Source organism: Polyodon spathula, chromosome 7, assembly GCF_017654505.1.
Source record: "Polyodon spathula isolate WHYD16114869_AA chromosome 7, ASM1765450v1, whole genome shotgun sequence".
NCBI lineage: Eukaryota > Metazoa > Chordata > Actinopteri > Acipenseriformes > Polyodontidae > Polyodon > Polyodon spathula.
The window spans coordinates 35,541,404-35,565,779 of record NC_054540.1 but is presented as its reverse complement, the minus strand read 5'-3'; the positions used below and the strand labels follow the sequence as shown (position 1 = coordinate 35,565,779).

Genomic DNA, 24,376 nt, shown 5'->3' with positions numbered 1-24,376 from the left:
AAAAAAAAAAGAATAATTGACTCTGGGCTGGGGCTGGGGGCGAGTGCAGTTGCACCCCTTAAACCCCCATAACTCCGGCCCTGGCTATGTTTTTAATTTGTTTTCAACATTTATTTATTTATTTATTTTTTAACCTTGATTTATCAGACAGCTAAAATATATAAAGGCTAGATCTTCCCAACCTTTTTTTAGGAGTCATCTGCAAATCTGCAAAATCAGTGACAATAATGAATTTCCTTTTCCAGGAATGCATGTGGTGGTTATGCTAGGTACTCGGGACGGTCAGAAAAAAAAAAATTGCCAGCTTCTTTTCTTTGTGAATGCCAATCAAGGAAAGTTAACCAGTACTTAAGATCAGTCTTAAACCAATAATTTTATATTTTAATATGTTTATTTAGTAAAGACAGGCTCTCTAAGCCTCAAGCCATCGTCCGTATGCATACTACTTTTTATTTGATCAAAGGAGCTTGGCAGTGCTACTTCTCAGCAGTTTGTAGTTGAAAAGAATTGCTTGGCGCTGCCTTTTTGTTATTGTAACATTGTGTGCCACAGGTGAGATCTTTACCATAAAATGTTTTGTTAGTTTTCATTAAATAAAAAAAGAAACAAAGGAAAAAAAAGAAAAATAAAACCTCCCCTTTTCTGTTGAAATGATTCAGTCCAGCTTAGCGCGGTGACATTTGATTGAAACATCTGGGGATCCAGAATGAAGGATACATCTAGGAAAAAAGTTTGCTTTTTATAATTATAAAAATAAGTTTACAATCTTAATTTTTCCGCAGGAAGTCTGTCCACTTAGCAAGGTAGCATCTTTTATTTAAGCCATGTTAAACTTACTATGATAAGTGTAGTTTCTACATACAAGTTCACCCCATTTGCACCTTTCTTATGTAGGTTTGTATTATTAAACTTACAAAACTAGTAACAGAAAAGATGCACAGACAGTAGGAGCTGTTACTGTTCAGAGCATTGTAACATCAACATTTTGTATTCTTTTCAAGTAAAAAAAAAAAAAAAAAAAAGCCTGTCTTCTGCTTCGTGAATATGACCACATGTGTTCAAATTCCATAACTCATTTCAATGGAGAACAATGGGCAAGACCTGTTTGTCATGGTTCAAATCCTCCAATGCCAACTTCACCCCATCATGGGACAGGAAATAGCACTAATACTACTGATGCTGCTTGAAAGAAAGTTTACAGTATGTACACCAAACACCAGACAACCCTGATGATTGTAAAAAAAAGGCTTCGAAGTTATAGCTCTTAACAGTGAATGGCAATCAATTAAAACATGCCCACTGAATCCACAAGCTTACTGTATTGTTGCCACAAGGGCTTTTGTACGGAGTGCATTCACTATATATGGATCTGGTCTCAGGACAATGCTGTGGTAGTGGAAATGGAAGGCCAGGGAGATAATGAGCAGCATGGCTCTGTTTGGACCCTTTCAGTCTGTACCCGGTTTGGAGTGCGGGGACAGATCGAGATCAACCTGAGAAACTGTATTATGACATTTTCTATTAAAATCTGTGTTAATATACATTAAGAGAATGCACTCCTGTGCAGTGCTGACATGTTGATTTGTAGTTTATGACAGTGTGTGTTGTCTGTTTCAGAAATGCTGTTGTCAAATCCAGATAACTTACACATATGTATATAACAAATGTTTTAAGAAAGAGCATTTCTAAGGTGTGTTGTGTACATGTAAGGTTTATACTTACAGTTTTAGATATTTTTAAAGCACTGGGAAATAATTCTCAGATGAGCGATTGCAGCTAACATTCACCTCACCATAATTTAACATTCACCATAATTTAAACCCACCACATTAAACGTTGTTGACTATAACATTTCATGAGATTTTAAATGCCCCAACAAGATCAAAACAGCTCGAACACTGTCACAACCTTACTCTTTAACAATACATTTATGACAAGACTTTGTCACTGGCACGTTAGGAGAGACAGTTAAATGACAACATGTCCAGTTATAAGCATTGAAAATGATGAGAAAGACAAAAAGTAACCCTTTCTAGTTTATTTATACCTGGGTACTGATGTGCACCATAATGAGCTCTGTTTGCTTTCTCTTCAGGCTCCAACTACTCGAGCCCCTGTCCGGACCCTGCCACCCTGAACGCACATGGAGAGGTAGGCTTGGCGCCAGAGCACATCCCAACGCCAGGAGCGGCCCTCACCTGGCAGGCTGCCATCGATGCAGCTCGCCAGGCCAAGTTGATGGGCACCAGCGCTCCCATATCCACCGTCAGCTCCACCCAACGCAAGCGTCAGAACTACGGCAAGCAGAAGAAGCAGGGCACTGCCACCACCACGCGCCCCCCTCGCGCCCTGCTCTGCCTCACACTCAAGAATCCCATCCGCAGAGCCTGCATCAGCATCGTTGAGTGGAAATATCCTTTGGGGGTCTGGGAAAGGGGCAGTCTGACTGCAGGATAAGCAGCAATACCATAGGGTCTGGCAGAGGGCAGGATAAGCAACAATACCCAACACCCAGGCAATAAACTGAGATGACATTATCTTTTATTAAGTCATTCTGGGTTTGTAAACCTAACACTTCCCATGTGCTCGGGGTTATGCATGTTGTGGATTCCTTCAGAACACAATGCTTCAGGAACACCTAAACATTTAAATCACAATTTGACCCAAACCTTTAACTTAATTACAGAATCGCTATTCAGTCCAGAGTCCGACCCAGACCCGCAACCCGCTGCAACACCATCTTAACTGTGACCTGACCTGACCCACTTTAATAAGACCTGCAACCCGATCCAAACACTCAAGTGTTTGTCCTTTACTTACTGCCTGCGTCAACTAACTGAATCTCACATTCACACCCAGCTATCTCTACCATTCTCCATAGTCACGTTTATTATTTTCATTTTCTGATTCCAAAAGAATTCCACACTTCTGCTTTACATCTCACACCATTATCCACTACATGATATAAATCCTGCGCTATCTCTTGTTTCACCTCGTCCACAGATATTTTTAATATCACCAAGCAGATGTGATAAAAAGATCTTGTGATGTGTCAAACAAGCGGCAAAACAAATCAAGAACTGCTTAGTCAGCTGACTCTTCCCTAATCGCTTCCTGCTTTCATGCAGGAAATACATTTATCTTCTAATACTTTATTTGGGAAAGGGTTACAGATGATTAAGCTGAAATGAATTTTTTTTTGGTTATTCAAATTTAGACCCGAGCCTGACCCAAAAATTAAATTTTTTTGACCTGCACCTGAACCTCAAACCGTGAAAAAGTTCACATTCCGACCTGAACCCGATCCGCTTTGTGTGTCACCAGTGGGCAGTCGACCCAATGCAGGACTCTTATTCAATCCTCCTATAGATGCTATTCAAAGTATGGGTTTTCTTGGAGCATTTAGTGATGGGCGCATCGACAACCCGCTGGTATTATTGCTGTTATATATCTAGATATACTGCAGATACAGAATGTACATTTTACTTTTGCTTGCTTTCATTTTTTTTGTCTGTTTTATTTTTATTTTCTGTTTTATTACAGAGGTGAAAGTATTACCTTTCTTGTTTAAATAAGTTTTTCTTTGTTTTTCTTGTAGTATAATTTTACTGCCAGCTTCTCATGATGGCGTCTTAAAACTATACTATTTTCCCTGCATGAAAATGGTCTCCCTGTTTCCCTCTGCTCCAGCCATGTGAGAATGCAATTGGATCTATAGGGCGGCAGGTAGTAGCCTGGATTGAAGGGAGGACTAGAAAGGAGCTATTTATAAGGAAAAAAAATCTTAATAATTTATAGATATAAAGAAAATAAGATGGTATGCGGACAGTTTAAGCTCTGAAAAAATACTTGTTTAGTTTGAAAATAAAAGTACCGATCCCTGAGTTTATATCAACATGCAACATGTGCTTTTCAAGGTTGGCATATCCTCCTTCTGCACACAGACCAGCACTCTCTCAAAAGAAGAGAACACTTTGGCATAGCAGAACACCTCGGCATGGCAGAGATTGTTTTGCACATCATAATTTAACCTGCTGTGTTTTACCATGCTCACCTGTGCTTTACTGTTCTTACCTGTGCTTTACCATGCTCACCTGTGCATGTACAAGTATTGGATAGTAATAATGAAACAGATAGTTAGATGAATGTGAGTCATTCAGCAGCAAAGAGCCAAAAATATATACTTGTCCTCATTACACCCAAAGCTTTCTACAGAACTCCCATTTTCTTGAAGATTGCAGCAAGCGACTTTCTTCAAATACAGCAAAATAAATTCCCATGATTTCTTAATTTTTGTTTCTGTTTGGGAAAGAAAAAAAAAACAAAAAAAACTAGTTACCATAGCATCACAGTGGTTTTGAAAAATCTTAATCAATTTGATTTAATCTTGTCTCTGGAGTACAATGACTCTACAGGACCTGCATCGACCATCCCTGATTTTAAGGTTTGGTTCTGTTTGAAATTATTAGTCATGTCCCCACTGGAACCTATTAGCAGCCACTTCATTTATAATCTCGCTGAGAGTGTAGATCACACACTCAGAATGTCAATGACAAAGCATTCTCAAATTTTAAACCGCAACAGGTTCTATAACAGATTAAGTATGTTAATATTTGGGTTTCATCTGTATTTTATGTAGATTTAATGACTTAGTGTGTGTGTGTGTGTGTGTTTGTTTATGTGTGTGTGTATATATATATATGTTAGGGGGCTATCAAGTTGAGTGTGTACTTTCTCTTTGTATGACACACCCAACTCACTTCACTCACAGGCCTAATGATCAAAGGGTTTGTGAAAAATACACTCTCAACTTGATTAGCGGTAGCCACCGAACACACATAAACATACACCATCACCATCATATACATTTGTTGCTTTGAGTAAACTAGCAGCTTTCACAGGACTATGGTTACTGATAATGGCAAAATAAACATGTATAGGAGAAAATGTTTTCTCAAAAGGATACAGGGCAGCAGTACTAAAGAACTTTGGGAATTAATCAGCACTGTTTATGTGTGTATATCAGTTAGGAAAGTAACTTCCAAATAGTTTTAAAATCAAGACCACAATGCTTGGAAAATATTTCCCAAATCTGAAATTAGCTGGAGAAGATGCATCTACTTACAGCCTCTTAAGTGTTTCTGGCACAGGCTTGGTCATGTACAGCTTTAGAGGCACCAAACCATGTCGGTTGTAGTGTGGTACGCTAACAAGCGACAAGTGTTCATTGCTTTTTTGTAACCTTGCATGTTGGTCCCATGTCAATATACCATTAATGACCAGTGTAAAAGCTATGGTCAAAAGTTTTGTATGTTCCTATAGAATTAACAAATTTTGCTTCATCAAGTCGAATGAAATATGCTGAATAATATTACGTTAACATATTGAATTACATACTGCTTTGTAGTTTTCAATATACTTAACGAAAAACTGACAAGAATTGAAAAAATGTCTAGCATAAAATACTGTGCTACAATTATGGCTTCCAGTAGACTGGAATTAATATGCTTTAAAATTTTTTTTTTTAATTTTTTTATTTATCTATACATCCTACCTCACAACTTCCAAGTGAAAAAATATTCTAGAAATTTGTAGAAAATTAATTAAAAATAAAACCTGAAACAATAGCTTGTTTGGATAAGTGTCCACCTCCCTTGTAATAGCAAGCCTAAATTAGGTCAGGTGTAACCAATCACTTTCAAAAGTTAAGTGGCCTCCACCTGTGTTAAATTGTAGTGATTCACATGATTACAGGATAAATTCAGCAGTTCCTGTAGGTTCCCTCTGCTGGGTAGTGCATTTCAATGCAAAGACTCATAATATTCTAGGTGATGCAAAACTTTTGTCCATATCTGTGGGCTTTTGACCTTGTTCTTGAATTCACCCTGTACAAAAGTACATCATAAGCAAAGTGAGTTACTTGGAGTGCCAGAGATGTGCTGTCAATTTGTTTCCCTCACTTTATTACAGCCACGCGACTGTCTGTGCTTATCTTGGACCTATCTTGCCTAATCTTGGCTGAGGAGGCGGGCAATATCTGTTATAGGAACAGATGTTTAGTTTCTAAGCAGAAATGTTCTGACAGGTTCAAGCGTTAGTCTGCTCCAGCTGCGTGCCTAACTTCCTTAACTCCTTGTCCTCAGACCCTTTGAAATAATTATTTTGCTGACTATTTTTGCTAACTGTGTGGCCTTAGCTGTCTACATCCCTTTCCCAGAGGACGACTCCAACGCCACCAACTCCAATCTGGTAAGTGAAATCGGTTTCTCCTATTTCTGCTGGCTTTAGATAGATTCATCTCTGTAACATTGCCGCTGGAATGTAATGTGGTTGTTGGTGTGTGTGTGGTTTGGTCACTGTATAGCACAATACAATGTATAGTAAAAAATATAGCTGGGTTAAAGGACAGCAAACTTATGTGTGTATTCAGGGAACATCAGCACAAGTACAAGTTAAATGGCTAAGATGCATAGCTGATTGTGATTTTACTGTTTTTTAGTTGACTTTTCAGATGAAAGGTATGTACCGATATTGAGAAGAAAGCATGTTAGAAACTCAATATAGTGCAGTATGTTAAAGTCATTGATGGGATTTCTCTGTGTCAGGTTGTGGCATGCATTAGGTTGAACTGACACTATAATTTTCTGAAAGATCCTTAGCTGTCTGTAATTTTCTATATTGAACAGAAACCCACCTTTCTCAATAAAGAGTGTATAGGTTGTGTATGGGCTGTCTACAGGTGTCCGAAAGGAGTTTCTATAGGTTTGTAAATATAGCTGTTTTAATGAAATAATTTGATTCAAAGATTGAGACACAACGTTGAGGTGCAACCTCCAACACTAGACCCCCCCCCAACCCCCCCCCCCCGGAATGTATACAATTGCCGGGGAGATGATGGGGTTTGGTTAACAGGATTGGTTAGCCAAGAGGATTTAGCGAAGGGGACTGAGCCTCGCCCCATGAACCTACTGTGAGCTTCATGAGATATTTTTGGGTAGCTAAGGACAGCAGATTGATTTGCCTATTAGTCTGAAAGAAAACATCTCTAATTCTAGTGAAAGCTACGAAACACATTCTTAATGTACATGTGTATGTCACACTAATATTTGTACATGCCCATAATATGGATGTAGGTCATGGGGATCTACTTTTACATGCTACTGACTGCTCTAATTGTGTAATTACTATGAAGGAAGTATAAAAATGAAATGAAAGCATGAAAGCATGTATATTTTTTACTTTTATGTTGGTCCTATAAAAGGGAAATTTTTCATCTTTGGGCCAAAACAGCTAAAAAATATTTAAGAAATTATGAGGACCTTCTGTATATTTTTGCTCTGGTTTGTGTTTACTGTATACAAATACGATACTTTACACCGTCTAACTATACACTGCTGTAAGACCATAGTGATTTTCTAAGTGAAGGCTGAAGTTTATGAGATTATCAGACTAAGCCTGCCAAGTTTACACATTCTTGTAAACATCAAAACTAACAGCAGTTAACTAAACTGCATTCATTTGGATGTGCAGTGATTGTGCCTCATTGACAAGTATTCTAATGCTCGTCTCATGCAATTAAAATAAAACATTATAACGCAATCCCTCAATGTAATGAAATGTTGATTTGGCTTACGTTGTTGTTTCTCTCAACCGAATAGTAATTACGCTTAGGAACGCGGTTTTCAAAGAAATATAGACACTTCACTGTAGGTTGATTGATAGATTTAACAAACACTGACTGTGTTCTTGTTATTCATTTCATAAACCATAATGCAACTTGCCAGCGCCATTTTAGAGATAGGAAATAAGCCAGGACGGTGTGCACTCTTGTCAAGAGGAGTTTCCCTTCAGCAAAACATACACTTTAATAAACAGCATCATTTGTCTTTCATAAACATTAGAATAACATGGTCTGTTGTGGCTGTATTTCTTCAGAGCATTTCTTTAAATAGGAGTTTGTTTTTTACTTTGTAAGTATCACTGTTTGGGTTTGTTGCTTGCTTTTTCACAAGTGGCTTCTATCAAGTAATGTGTAGAACATAATTCACAAGTCCATTCTCCAGGTCTCTATATAGATGGAGATATTTGTTGAGGAGAGATGTTGCAGAGTTGTATATTGCAGAGGTATGAATTATTTTGAGAGAGAGAGATACTTTTAAAAGTCCTTTATTCTATGTAATAATTACAATATTACACATAATTAAACCTTAAAAAAAGTACAAATTCATATATTTATATTTGTGCTGAGTGTGGGTTCAATAAAAACTAACTCAGCATCTAAAAATAAATAAATAAATAAAATAAAAAGCATAATATACTGTACTCTTGTTAAAACAGTTAAAAGTTTTTTAGTTAAAAAAATTGTTTCACAGCAGCACAATGAGCTCTCCCTCCTCATCTACAGAGCACAGTATGTCTCCCACACACCACCTCCTCTGAAAGCCCCAGAGATCATTAACCAGGCTAAAATAGGTGAAATCCACCTTTAATCTGCTGACCACCAGCTCCCTGAACAGCCTGACTACATCAGCTATCCCTACTCCAGACAGCTTACTTTTCCTACTTTTTAAAATGGCCAGTTTAGCCTGGCCTGTAATAAAATTAATTAAAACACACTTATCCATTTCTTTAAAACTATAAGGGGTTCCAAAAATAAAAAGCTGTTTGCTAAAAGTGACTCCCAGCCCCTGCAGCAGCTCCGTGAGGAGTTGAAACAGCGGCCACAGTCTCTCACACTCACTGTATGTGTGAACCACTGTTTCCTCCCGCCCACAGAAACTGCACACAGAGCTGATATTCGGGTCTACTCTGTGCAGGATTCTCCCCGTTGCTAAAATGGCATAGTCCCCAGTTCTCTTGTCAAGTGGCGGCTTATACACTAAAAAAATAAAGCTCTTTGCTTTCTAGGCAGTGGAAGACTCTGTTAATAACTTTATCAGTTTTTAACAGCTTGCCATACTCCTGCTGTTCTTGCTCTTCTTCCTCACCTACTTGGGGAGACACAAGCAGCACTGGGAAGTCAGAGTTCTGATCCTCCTCTTGTCCTTTTGCCATCTCCTCCATCAGGACCTCTCTGAGCCGTGGAGAGAGACAGTCCCTAACACTATCCAATAACTTTTCAACCTGCATCTCACTTCGCCATCCCAGCCTGCCACCCAGTTCAGCAGCACTGAGCCAGCAAGAATTCCCAGGTAACATTAAATGGGCCAGTCTGGTCAACCCTTCCCTTGCAAACCTGGCACACAATGCCTCTGACCTGAGACATGGTGCTGGGAACAGAGAGTTGAAGAAAAGAGGTTCTTGCATCAGTTTCTGCCCTGTCAAATCCTCATCTTCTCTTTTCACTTTAAGAGTCTTCCACATTTTAAAAATATTAAGATAAAAAACAGGCAGACCAGAACTGTTCAGGATGTCATGGTCAGTTAAAAACAGATGTTTTCCTAACCCTAGGCCTCCCACTTTTTTGATGAAAAAAATGGCCACTTTCCTCCTGTGAGCTTCCTCCCCGGCGTATAGGAGCCTCTGAACTGTCATCAGCCTGAAAGCCACTACCCTGCTGGCAATGCTGACCAGCCCTTGCCCCCCCCCTCATCTCGAGAGAGGTACAACACGGTTGGCTTCAGCCAGTGCCTCCCACCCCAGAAGAACTCTACAAACATCTTTTGAATTTCATCAATCAGGCCTTGGGGAGGGTCCAGGCACATAAGCCTATGCCAAAGCATAGAGGCAGCTAGGTTATTAATTACAATAACCCCCCCCCCCCCCCCCCCCCCCCCCCCCGCAAAGGACAACCGAGCGAGCAGCCCCCGCCAACACTGAAGCCGCCCTCTCACCTTGTCCACAAGACTTTCCCAGTTCATATCCATGTATGTTTTAGTTCCCAGAAAGACACCTAATATTTTTAGTCCTGTTCTCTCCCACCTCAATATCTGTGGCAGAACAGGAGGGCCCCCTTCCTTCCAGCTACCTGACAAGAACGTGCCACACTTTGCCCAGTTTATTTTTGCTGATGAAGCCCCTTGGAATGTCTCTAGGCTCTGCTGTAATAGCTGGACATCTTGTTTGCTGCAAATAAACACATTAATGTCATCAGCATAAGCGGACACCTTTACTGCCACAGCCGGAGCAGAACAAGGCACCTCCCATCCTGACAGCCTGCTCCTCAGCAGAGCCAGCAGGGGCTCAATGGAGAGGGAGTACAGCATGCCAGACAGGGAGCAGCCCTGTCTGATGCCCCTGCACAACGGGAAAGGCCGACTCAGACCCCCATTAATTTTTTAAATACTAAAAACATTAATGTACAAAATTTTAACATAGTTAATGAACCTGGGGCCGAACCCAAAGGCGTCCAGTGTTGTAAACAGGTAGTGGTGGTCAACCCGATCGAAAGCTTTCTCCTGGTCTAAGGAGACCAGTCCCACATTAAAATCACCCATCTGAGTACAAGTAAAAAAATCTCTAATTAAAAATATATTGTCAAATATTGACCGTCCTGGCACACAGTAAGTCAGGTCCGGGTGTATTAAACTGTTCAATACTTCTCTCAGTCTTATCGCCAGACATTTTGAAAATATTTTTAAATCAGCACATAAAATTGAGACTGGTCTCCAGTTTTTTAGTTGGCACAGGTCTCCTTTCTTAGGCAGCATAGTCAGTACAGCTCTGCGGCAGCTAAGCGGCAGCTCTCCATCTCTCAAACTCTCCTGCAACACCATCAGCAGATCTGGTCCCAGTTCCTTCCAAAAGTATTGGAAAAATTCTGCTTGTAGACCATCAATCCCTGGGGCCTTCCTGCTGGCCATCTGCTTAACTGCCGTGGTCAGTTCCTGGAGAGTGATGTTGCCTTCCAGACTCCCCTTCTCCTCCTCGCTCAGGGTGGGCAAGCCCTGCATCATTGAGTCCCTGTCATTTTGACTGCATGGCTCCCTGGAAAACAGTCCAGTATAAAACTGCACCGCCGCCTCTTTGATTTGCTCCTGTTCCAGCAGCTCTCTCCCACAGGGCAGCCGGACACAGTGCATCTGCTTGCTGTTTGCTTTCTTCTTCTCTAGGCTGAAGGAAAAGCTGGTGGGGGCATCCATATCTCTTAGCTCGATAAATCTTGATCGCACCTGTGCCCCCTGCACCTTCTCCTCCAGCAGGCTGCCCAAGGCTTGTCTCTGCTCCCGCAAGGTCTCCTGTGCCACTGTGCTCTGTTCAGATTGGCTTTCAATTTCAGAGGTATACTTTTGACAAAAAACTTTGATTTGTACCTTACCAATATCCCATCACTGCCTCAGATCTCTGTACTGATCTGTTTGTGTTCTCCAAATTTTCCAGAAATCTCTAAACTGTTGCACAAATGTGAAATCTTGTAATAGTTTAGTATTAAAATGCCAAAATGGTGTGGTATGTGTTTCCTTAGGTAGTGTAACAGTACTCTGCACACAGTGATGGTCTGACAGGCTGGTTGGTATTATACTGGCTTTTGTAAATATATTAAGTTGATGTCTAATCGTGCTCTAACTATGTACTGTGAAATGTGATGTGACCATGTGTACTGGCGAGTGGTGGGATGCAAACACCTCCAAATGTCAACCAAGCCACTGAACTTTAAAATTGGAGCTAATTCCAATGCAGAAGGGGGATGCGGTTCTATACTGTTTCTGTCTATATTAAAATTCACTGTGCAATTAAAATCACCCCCCCACTAATAAAAAGTCTTCATCATTAACTGTTAAGATAGTCTGTTTTAAAATGTTTAAAAACACCATCCTATCTCTCCCTATATTAGGAGCATAAACATTTATGAAGTTAAAAGTAGCCTTCCTCACCTTAGCTCTTACTGTTAAAAGCCTTCCTTTAATAATCTCTCTTACTTCTAAAATATCTGCTCCTAACCCCAATCTAAAAAGCACAGCCACCCCAGCGCTGTTATTAGAGGCATGGCTCATCACACACTGCCGTCCCCATTTCGCCTCCCATTCAGCAGCATTCCCTTCATCTGTATGTGTTTCTTGTAAAAAAAATGATCCCCGCCCTCTTCTGTTCTAAAAACTCAAAGACTTATGCTCTTTTAAAACCCTGTCTGCAGCCGTTTACATTGAGAGATAAAATTGAACCTCTTCATAATAGTAAAATTATTTAAAACTATTACAAGAAATCCAACAACAAAAAGTATAAAATTGCAAAAAAACTGGGCCATTTTAAACCTTCTTAGTTGTTGTATTAATCATTTTCCTGACTACTTGTACATATTTTTTAAGTCTGTACCGCTTTGGCTGGTCAATTTCTCTTAAAGTGGCTTTTCTAAAAGCCACATTAGCAGAGTACAGAAACAGTTTAAGATTGGGAAAGAATTGCTTTATATCAACATTACATTTTCCTTTGGTCGTGTTTAAAAAAACTATTTATCTCTTCCACAGAGTATAGTTTTTCCTTTGGGGTTTGACTATCAGGGATCTCAGAAAGCACTGAGGAGTCAGAGACGTCACCTCCGTCTTCCTAATCCATCTCATTTTCTTCCTCACTTTCACATTTATTTTGACGTTTTTTTATTTTTTCCACCGCTACACCAGGCTCATCTGCAGCGTTTTCTTGCGAGTCTGGGGGACAGGGTATTGCAGCAGCGTCGAGCTGCGACTCGGCGCTGTGCTCCACCTCCTCCGAGAAGAGGGGGACCGCCGCTCCAGGCTGAGACCCAGAGCCGGAGTCTCCCCACCCCCCCGAGTCCGAATTGGGAGCTTCTGCAGCAGGGGACTTCTCCCCCGTTGCACTACAGCCCCCACTCCCAGACCCCGGTTCTCCAGCAGCAAATTCAGCACCGCTCGCTCCTTCAGGGCGGGCGGGCAGAGAGAGCCTGTGATCTGGAGAGATCGCCTCGGAGCTCCGCTCCAGCTCTATGTCTCTTTTTTTTCCTTCGTTGTTTCCATTTCTTTCTTTTTTTTCCTTTTCCCCCTATTTACAACAGTGAACCCATTATCTCCACTGTCCTCTTCATTTACCGGGGCTCCAGGCTCATTGTTCTCCTTTTCCTGCTGCGGCTCTTCCTCCTGTGCTCCCTGATCCCTGTCAGCCTCACCCTGCTTCTCCTGCCCTGTCTCACCTTCTCTCATCGGGCAATTTTTCCTCTGATGCCCCTGGACTCCGCACTTGAAGCAGCGCATGGTGTCAGTGCTTGCAAACACCACACAGCTGCTTTCTTCTACTGTGAAAGTCCAGGCAACATTTATTTAAAAACCGGGGTTGTTTAATAAAATATACACTTGTCTCCTAAAAGACATGATGTGACTTAATTGTGGATTTTTACACCCAAGGGGAATAGACTTTATTGGGGAGCAGATTTTCCCATACCTACTCAGCTCCCTTTCCAGCAATTCGTTCCTTAAAAATGGGGGGACATTTGATAAAATCACTTTTGCAAAGGGTGTTGCAAGGGGCAATACGTGCACTAAACTCCCTTGCACTACAAAACCTTCCTGCACAAGTTTATCCACATCCTGCATATCTTTAAAAAAGATTACAAGCCCTTTATTCATCCGGGACGAGAAACGATCCTGTCCCCCTCGATTACCTTGCATATTGCAAGCAAGCAATCTTCCACCGACACCACGCTGTCAGGGACACAGCGACAGCCATGCTGGCGGGTCAAATCTCTCATTCCCTGGGAATGAGAGCTCATCGCTGGGCCTCAGCTGACTAGCTGTCAGCACAAACCCCAGCACACAAAAACACACACACGCACTCACTCACTCACTCACTCTTACACGCACACACTTACTCACTCACGCTCACACAACAAATTAATTTAAAGAACCAAACGTTGTAGTTTAAACTAAAGTAAAACATAAAGCAAAAACGAAAAACCGAACGACACTCCTACCCTATGCTTCCTCAAACTCCTCACAGGCTCCAGCAATCCCACAATCCTCCGAGAGAGAGAGAGAGAGAGAGAGAGAGAGAGAGAGAGAGAGAGAGAGAGAGAGAGAGAGAGAGAGAGAGAATGTTTCAAGCCACTCCGTCCTTCACCAGAGGGGCAGACAACTAAAGAATCCTGCTCGGCTACAATCATCCGTCACTCGTTTGCATCTGTCATTTGTGCGCTCTTACATATCATTCTGTGTTCTGTTCTTTTCTAACAAGGGGACAGGTTAATGTATAGAGGCCCAGCTTTTGCTGCGGATGCCTGCCTGCTAAGTGTAACTTGACAGTGACTTGGGTGGTCATTGGTTGCGTATTTAAAGCTAGCACAGGCATTGTATGAATATTTGAAGGTAGTATTCATGTCTCAAGTTCACTGTCATGTCTTTTGTCTGGCTGACAATTGTAGTTAATGGATGTTGCAAGGAGAGTACTTCTCAGTGACCGGCAGACTTTCACAATATAGGACCAGGACTTCAAAATACCACTGCTTCCTGCTTGTATGAGATATTCAGGGCTATATCTTAGGAGTTTAGACTAAATGAAGTATTGCTATGTGTTATCATTAGCAAACATGTCAAATGTTCTTCAACCAAATTAAATGCAACGTTTAAATATAAATAGATCATTATCAACATTCTCAACAGAAAGACAGAATACACAAAGCTTTTAATGTTTTTTGTCATTGCATGGGCACCATATTTAGTCAATAATTTATAATAAAAAATGAGGCATAGCTATGTGTTATCACATCTTTGTGTATTTTGTGTGGATGTTTTACAAAATGGCCTTTAGAATTATTGAGGCGCTATCATTTTTAATTATACACCAAGGAAAACATTACCTGTTTAAAAAAACATTACAGTGCATATATATAAATGGTTTAAAGGTATTATTTATTATACTAATAAATCATATCTCACTGTGCACAGAATACAAGTCTACACTTAACTCCAGCCTTGGCCTTAAAAGTGGATTGGTTTAGGTGCATTGTTCAAATGGAAACAGGTGTCTCTTATCCAGTGTTGATGTGATTTGGGCCACTTCAGCATGTCGCTGAGGGATAATTGCATGGGAAACTCTACTTTCTAGCTCTTATACGCTTTTATAAAAGTTTTGTGAATCACACAACACAACACACCAGGTGACTACATACATTTACATTGCAAAACAATTTTTTTCCATTTTACTTGCATTCTTGAATTTTTTTAGCCAGTCAGTGCAATTCCTCAACGAGTTTTGTCGAGGTAAGTGACATTATTACAACGTACAGATTACATAAAATATCAGAGGTATAAAATACTTTCTTTGAGGAGCTCTGGGAAGCAATCCAGATTTCAAATTCATATTTAGAGCATGGTTAGAACAAAATCCTGTAGTGGAATGGCCCTCTAGAACCTACATTTTGATTAAGAAAAATAAAACAGTCTAAAATATAATACATTGCCACCGGCTTACAAGAAGAACATTTTATTAGTCTGCATCCCCAACACCTGCCAGCAACTGTTTATGCTGTACCATTTAAAATTGTAAAAACTACTAAAGGCCTCGGGTGCCCCTTTTTAATGTGGGCTGTATCAGGCAAACTTAAAATTGCACACTGTACAGCAGGTGTTGAATACAGACAACTACAGAGACAAAGGAGTTAAGAATGTGATGTGGTTGTGATTAGATGATTATTCCAGTATCCCACTCGTCATATGATAGGCCTCCTGTACTGTAGATATCAGGATAAGCAGGGCTGTGTGTGGGAGGCAGCCAGTTCTCTCTGCTTCTGAGCCAAGTTTGTGGAGTGGCTCTTATAGCTTTTCTCAGTCGCTAAAACACAGTTACTGATATTATTAGCACAATTCTCAAAACAGTTAACATAAACACCAAAACAGTTGCACAATTTGCAAAATGTCAAATACAATTGCTAAATGAAGTAAACGTGTCAAATGTTCTTCAACCAAAATAAAATGTAACTTTCAATTGTAAATAGATCATGCAATTCAAAGACTTACATTATCAAACAAAAAACCAGAATACACAAAACTTGTAATGTTTTTTTGTCATTTCATGGGCACTATATTTGGTCAATAATTTATAATTAAAAATAATACTAATGTCTGGTACTACAATTATATTTTCATTGTGCATCACAAAGCCGCTCGGCTCTGTTCTCGTCATTTCATCTGCGTCACAGCAGATGTTCTCCTTAGCTGCTATGGGCAGCTCTTCTTTCAATCCTAAATAAAAATAAATGGAATATTGATATAGCACAGCTTTTTCAGTTGCTATGGCAAGATTGCCACTACTTTTATAACAGTTATCAAAACAGGTATCACAAAAACCAAAACAGTTCACACACTGGCAAAACCAGTCACACATTTCACCCCTTGACACACACACACATAGTGCAAAACCCTTAACAAGATCTACAACTCCCTTAATACAATTGCATTGCTAACACACCAGTTTTTAATTTGAGTGATTTGTCCCAAAAATACAGGTATTCTGTTCAGTTATTAACAAGCAACATTAATTTATTTAAACAAATAATCCACACCTGTATACTCAATCATCACTTCTCAATAAACATTTTTCACCTGTGAATGTTGTATAAAAGGAAAGTACTTCTTGCTACAAGTTGCAGACATTGTGGAATTGAAATGCACGTCGCCAGGAGAGAGAGAGAGAGAGAGAGAGAGAGAGAGAGAGAGAGAGAGAGAGAGAGAGAGAGAGAGAGAGAGAGAGAGAGAGAGAAGGTAAATGAGACCTCAGTGTATAAGACCTCCTTGTATACTTGCTTCAAACTAATTGCGTGCAACAGTAATTGATCATGTCATCGACTGAGGTGTGACAATGAAGGAAGCTGGAACAGTGGTTCAGCCAAAAGTCTCACGCTCAACTGTTGCTTTGATTATTTATTCGTATCGCACTGAAAATTGGTAAGTAAAACTAATTCTAGTACAAAGTTACCCAATTTCTACTTGCATTGCTGTGATATACCTGTGTATGGTATTGCAGTGTTGTATTTTGTCTTCAGTATTTAGAATAGAAAGAAAAGCTCCAAGTGGGGGCCGTTGTCGTGGTTTATCAGACGACCAAGAGATGGCCGTAATCCATATGGTCCGGGCCAAAAATGATATTCGCATGCGAGAAATGCAGACCAACATCAGTGAAGATGAGAACATGTTCCAAGGAGTTCACAACATGAGCTTGTCAACCATCGCCAGAGTGATCAAAAAGCATGGCCTCAGTATGAAAGTCATGTACAGAGTGCTCTTTGACAGAAACAGCGAAAGAGTAAAGGAATTGCATTACCAGTATGTTCAAGTAAGTTGAAATTCTTGATAAAAAGAGTGCATGCCATTCAAAGCAGTTGATAATTATACAGTATCATATTGCATGGAAATATAGGAAACATCATTTCAAAGTGATACTGTTCAGCACTCAAACACTGTTCACTCTTACTTGGTACTCTAATACTGCCTGAAGTGAAGATGACAGGCTTGAAATATGTTTCTGGATGGGATAGTAGGGTTGAGGTTTTATTGTAAGTGGTCTATTTGGGACAATGCCATTGGAATGCATAGCTGATGTTCGCTATTTATTTTTTGTACACAATTATGGAGCTGGATGCCAGCATTTGGCCTGTCAAATATATCTTCGTCGACGAGGCAGGTTTCAACTTGTGCAAAGGGTGTTGGCGAGGCAGGGACATCATTGGACAGTGTGCCACTGTGGACACCCTGGGACGACTATAGGCCAAGATGAGATTCTTGCTTGCTGTCCAATGATTGGTCCATATAATACTGACTAACTCCTTGCATTTCTTGACCTGCTTTGACCTCAGCTTGTTCAATCCCATGTGGGTAACCAAAGAAACAATGAAGGAGGAGAGCCCACAAATATTGCCATTGTATGGGACAATGACGGCATTCATCGTGCCCATGGGGGTGCAGCTGTGGTTTGCGGAATATGGTGCTTTTTCATTACATTTTCTTCCAACATACTCCACCTTCCTCAGCCCAATTGAGGAGTTCTTCTCCTGTTGGAGATGACGGGGTGTGACAGAGAGCGAGTTAATCCGAACCAGCAATCTCCCTCTCGACATATGAGGGCTCTGTACAACAGGAACAGTGCACCTCGTACTGAATCGTTGGTCAGTTAATTCCAGGGGCAGTCAGAAGCCGACCATTCAAGAAAGGGGCGAAGTCACGGTACCAGGTCTTCACCCTAGTACGGTGAGCGAAGTATCAGTCATTAATTGGAGGAGACGTGACTGAACTAGCGGGGGGGGGGGGGCTTAGGGTACTTTAGGGGGACATGACGCCCTAATCGGTTCCTTTGTTGTGGTAAATGGGAGGAAACAGGGACTATGGAAACGTGAGTGGAGTATCTAATTCTATTGATGAACTGTCTGTATTTGTCTTGTCAAGCCGGGAGCTGCAGCACGAATCCAGCGCTAAGCCTGGACCTGTACATACACACCACCTCTGCTGAGAGCACCGCACCTGCACAAAGAGCACACACAGTCTGGAGACATGTTTGTGTCTGTGTTGCGTGTTTGTGTTTGTTTTATTATTTCAGGGCTGCAACCCCTTTTTGTTATATGCCGGCAATACCCACTGTTGAGCAGAGACAGCCTTATTATTTGACGGTCTCAAACCAAGGAGAAACACAATTAAAGTGCAGTTTTAACCACAACTTTGTGTCTGTCGTTACTGGAGCACCTACATCACCTGTACACCCGAGCACTGCAAACCACTCTTCTTCAGGCCTCTGAGGTTGCCTGTGATGACATCGGGGCAGAGGCCTGTCAAGGCTGGATACGTCACAGCAGGCATTTTTTCCCTTCGTTGCATTGCCAGAGAAAACATCTGCTGTGATGTTGATGAAATAACGTGGCCAGACAGAAATGAGAGACTCTGTGGTGATGATGCTGAATGATGCTTACACTGTACATTTTTCACCAAACTGCAAATAAATTACTTCACTTTGATGCCTTTTCCTGTTATTTATCTTTCAGATTGTATATCTAAATACAAAAAAAGAGGAACAAACTAATATAAACACAAAATAATAATAGTATTGATCGTTTTGCAAGCAATGTTGCTATCTTCAGTTACGTCCTGTGATGTGCTGACTTCAGTATGTTTAAAAAACAGTATAATTTTATTTTGTTCAGTGGTTAACTGTAATGTCACCTTGTGTTAAATGTATTGATATGAGTATAACTTTGTGTAGGGCAGGAATGGATTTGACACAAACACTTAATTTTGGAAATGTATGATGAGTTGCAAATCTGCGACGTGTTTTGATATTTGTGTTAACTGTTTTAACCACTGTTTTGGGAGTACCCAAAATTGTGCTTTAGCAACTGAGAAAAACTGCAATGTATAATCCTTATGCATATTTATTATATAAAACAAAGTAGGGAGCTGCTTCAGCATGCAAGCTGCAAACTCTATAAATACATGTAATAGGTTACATAAAATACTACTATTCACACTTACCTATTCTCATTCGAAATGTACGAATTATAGATGCAGCTGTTGATCACTGCAAACTTATTGATCACTTATTATCATATGTCAATAACATGGTCCACAACTGTTGCCCAGATTTCAAATACCACGACCATGACCATGATCACCCCTCTGTTCACGTCCACGTCTACGACCACGTCCACCAACTGCCCACCTTCTGCCTGCCTGCTCCATGTTTCAGCACAATTTGTAACATCAACCTTGTATGCATGAGTGACATTTGATTATAGATTGATAATTTCCATTTCCATGTGTGGAATTTGTATTTAAAGTAATGAGCATTAATTGTGATCAACAGCATGCTCACTTGAAAACAAGACACTCACTTATGTATTAATGGATGATGGAATTCCATTAAGTAAACCATAAAGATGGTTTAGAATTTAGCATTTTGTATGTTAATCAGAGAAATGTGTTAGAACATAAGAACATAAGAAGGTTTGCAAACGAGAGGAGGCCATTGGCCTTGCTCATTTGGTTGTTAGTAGCTTATTGATCCCAGAATCTCATCAAGCAGCTTCTTGAAGGATCCCAGGGTGTCAGCTTCAACAACATTACTGGAGAGTTAGTTCCAGATCCTAATGATTCTCTGTGTAAAAAAGTGCCTCCTATTTTCTGTTCTGAATACCCCTTTGTCTAATTTCCATTTGTGACCCCTGGTCCTTGTTTCTTTTTTCAGGTCAACATTATCAGTCAGTCAGGAGTCAGTTTTGGTGTTTGTGTTACCTGTTTTGAGAATTGTGCTAATAGTTTCAGAAATTGCTTTAGCAATTGAGAAAAACTGTAATCTGATCAGGGAAATCCCTTTGCCAGGCCAATGTTTAGTTTGAGAAGCTGTCAGGGTGGAGCCACCAGCCAGCAACTCCATGCAGGTGTAGCTGGAATCGACACCCCCTCCTGGTGCCACTAGCTGCCAGCCCAGCTCCCTGCACATGTGCAGGCAGGGAGAGTGCTGACACATTGCTTGAGCACTGCCAATACCACCCCCGTGTGCCTTTAGGGAAGAGAGGTTGTTTTTCTTTTGTAATGTATCCTGATTCATTTCAGGACAGGTTATTTCATTAACATCTTTTTAAAAATGTTACAGAACATCCTGCAGTGTTTACAGAATGCACTGCCTTACATGTGCTGTAGAAGATCATCCCATGTTGTCTGTGTCCTATTTTAGTTACACTTTAAAGTAATTGTCGCAAATTCCTGTGTTATTCCTATGCTGTTCCACTTGAATAAATGATTAATTTGTGGCAATTTTTTTAAATTATATTCCGGGCTAGAAAAACACTACAAAACAAAAATAAAATACGTGTTATTCAGGTGTTACTAATATGCGATCCTATAAAACTCTGTCAAAATCTATCAAAGGTGTTCTGAACTAGTTTCTTAGGTCAGTCTCCCTCATGCTCCCTCCTTGTTTTCTGCACCCACAATAGTTATTTGTTTCAATCAGAGTATTATCCATGTTGTAGGAAGGGAGCATGGTATGGATACACAATGATGCTCTTAAGACCTATCCACTTTCTTCTGGCAAACAAACCCAGAAAAAGAGAGACAGGTTTTTGATTTACGACTGATAAACATCAAGATTAAACATCATGATTTATAATTGAGCTACTGTAACTAAGAGAGGGATGTTATGTGCTGCAGCGCTTGCAGGGGCATTGGAGGGGTTATGGGTAGCACAAGCGTGTAATCAGTGCATTACTTTTGCAGCTTCAAAGAAATCGGTTTTCCTGTTGGTATAATCGCACAAGGCATACTCAAGTTATAGTATATCTGCGAGACACAACAATAAACATTACCTGGATTGGTTGCACAAACATCTGTCGAAGTGGTTTTCTAATACTTTGTATTATTTGTAATTGTCCATTAAAACAATTTGGTGTCACTAGCAAACAGGTGTGATTGATTGATTAATTGTCCGATTTATTAATCGATCAATAGAAAATGTTAAAAATAAATTAAAATAAAATAAAAAAAAAATAAACCTAATAAAAAGCAGCCTTATGTATCTAAAGAATTAACAATATAACAGATGTTTTTCACATTCATTTTTCCAGCTAGGCAGAACTTACAAGCGTAGTTTGAAACATTTAATAAGCAAGTAGCAACAGTAGACCAAGGGATAGAGGGGGGTAGTCTTTGGTTTGGCGGATCCATATTCTACCACCCTTTAAATCCATATTAGTCCTGCTGGGCTGATTTATTGACCCACTCATTAGCATTACCACATATAATAAAACAGAAACGCAGATAAATGAGGTCTGTGAAAAGACAGGTTTATAATTTCTTGGGTGGCTGTATTTAGGTATGCCACTGTTGAGATAATTACAATAGACCTCTTTGTGTAGTAGCATGTATGTACTGCAGCTCATATTCTTCCATGGCAACTCTATAACTCTTTACAGGCCTGATAGGGTCAAAAGTCTCCAGGGTAGTGGTAGTGTCTGTGCGTGGGCGGATGTCTGTTAAAATATGACTTCCAATGTCTCAGGATTGTGTCTTTGACCCAACAGCGATTCCGAAGTTATTGCTTTGCATCCCCCGGTAATAGGAAAATGCCAGTCATCTGTTTGTTTTTAGCCATCGAGCTACAGCTATTAATAGGCTTAGGAAAAATGTTAAGCATTTCTTCATGTCCTATTAACAAAAGCACTCCTTGCTTAGTGAAGGAACAGCGGGCAGTTGCTACACTACAGGCCGATTGCAAGCATTCTCCATCGTCGCTTAATGAGGCCTGGTGCAGAGGATCTCTTGATTGGGGCTCATTGAGTTGCTGGAACAGGATGCAATGTGGCCCAGACCTGAGGACAGAGACAGGTGCTGAGACGCCACTCAGTGTTAGAGTGACTTCCTCAGGGCGGAAGCGTTCTTCAAGCACAGTAACTCCTTGCAGCAATGAAGGCAAGAATAATACCATTAAAATATGCAGCCCACTCTCTTTGCATCTGTCTGTATAGATTGGTAAAGAAGTAGCTACTAGGGGTGTGCTTTTGGTAAATTTTTATGAATGTTTATACTCTTTGCTGTGTCAGCATTTAAACGTTTAAACCATATCTACACACACACACACACACACACACACAATATTTATATTACATTCTGATATTGACAGCCCTGGTTAGTAATTTTTAGGCAGATAAACCCTAAATAAGCAAATATGAAAGAGAGTTTTGCTGACAATTGAAAAAAAAGTTAGAAATGCTTTCACTTCTGGAAAAGGTAATTACCAGGGATAAAATAGCACAATATTTTGGAATTGTAAAGAGCACTGTGACTGATTTTAAAAATTCTGCCTCAGTGATTTAACAGTTTGTGGTCTTTGATAGTAGGGGTGGGATATTTCAGACCTATTGCTTGAGTACTTGAGCATTACAATTTCTCAGTACTCGAATCAAACGCCACTCTCCTCTAAATACTGCACTAGTGTACGTAAACCTCTCAACCATTGCCAAGCCCTATTTTAAATGCCAAACTAACACACAATCAAGTAATATATTAAGTAATTAATATAATGTTTGCCTTTAATTGTATATGGTCAAGTATTACTAATTAACATAAAGTATTCAAATTCACGTATCCACACAACTACATTAAATTGTAAAGAGATGCCTGGCCTACCTGTTTGAACTGTGTCTCAGGGGTCCTTTACTTCAGTGCAGTAGTTCCAGCATACAAATAAAAGCTCTACTAAACACAAACGGCTGTTCAGTCCAAAAGTTTACAGAACAATTTCAAGTGAAAAAAGCCTCCCACCTATGGGAAGATTGGGGAATGGGGTCCACGAGTTTGTGGTAATTGCAACTTTTTCTCCCTTTGAAAGTTTTGTATGAACAGCTGCAGCACGGTTTTCTTTAAGTTTTTACAACGTCGACCAGGTGTCAGGAACTTGAACAATCAGGCCCTTGGTAAAGCTGAACGGGTCTCACTTATCACAGCATGCAGACTGTAGGGTTACTATTGGGAATTTCTAACCCTGGACACACAATTGATTTTAGTAGTACATAAAGCATTGAGCAATTAGCTCCATATCTTTACAAGAAACTTCTGTTTCATACAGACAGCAACATTGACAATACTGAACATACCACATCAGACCTTTAAAAAAACCTGTCACACTGAGCTTGGATCGCTGTGGTTGAACCTTGCCCAGCTGCCACGCCTGACTGCACTCCCTTGGTCACTCTGCACTGGCGCCAGTGACGAAGCACCTCTCCAGCAACGACAGCCTCTGATTTATACCTAGCTCTCCTTTTTCATCATCCTGAGAGTGCCATAAAAACTGAAGAGCAGTCTGGCTGGCACAACATTCATTAGAAAGCCTTTTTTCCTCATTTATAGCTGGCACAAGCTTCACTTGAAGCCACATGCACCACCCCAGCGATGACTTCCAGTCATTTATTTTGCTTTTAGTTATCACAGTATGTTTCGGTGCTATTTTCTTTTATTCTTTTTACGGTAGTTCCTCGCACCAAGTTATCAGCGAAGTGCAAGAACTGCTTGACACTCTGTACTGCAAGGATAGTTTACATGTTTTCAAGGTATTGGCGCAGCAAAAGTAAATCAGCCAAAAGCACAATTTCACTTTTAATTTGTAGTTTCCAACACTCTTAGGTGAAATGTAGAAAAAAAGTCAATACCTGTACTACAGTTGCCAAAGCAAGGTAAAAATGTCCTTTTTCTTTTTCTCCCAATGTGTTTTCTTGCAGACGTATGTATATTACAGGACATCCAAGTTTAATGACAATTAACTTGCTTTGTCAACATGGAGATATATTAGGGAACGCATTTATTTTGACAGATATATTTAAGGATATAAGGATTTGAACCCTAACTAGTCCTGCTTTCGATCCAACTACATAACCGCTACAGAAACAATTGGGACAACCTTGACCCCCACTGCATTTACAGTTGTGACTATTTGTTTGGTGCTGGCCAAGGTTGCC

At 40.2% G+C, this 24,376-nt stretch overlaps 1 protein-coding gene across 3 annotated transcripts in view; it reads left to right on the top strand.

The window, feature by feature from the left end:
• Window positions 1–24,376, top strand: part of LOC121318589 (voltage-dependent L-type calcium channel subunit alpha-1C-like) — a 378,812-nt gene that overhangs the window by 64,959 nt on the left and 289,477 nt on the right. For all 3 annotated transcript variants that reach the window (XM_041255428.1, XM_041255429.1, XM_041255430.1), the window contains exons 2-3: window positions 2,096–2,411; window positions 6,144–6,249. In XM_041255428.1, the coding sequence (XP_041111362.1) occupies window positions 2,096–2,411; window positions 6,144–6,249 (422 nt within the window). The remainder of the gene's footprint in view (window positions 1–2,095; window positions 2,412–6,143; window positions 6,250–24,376) is intronic.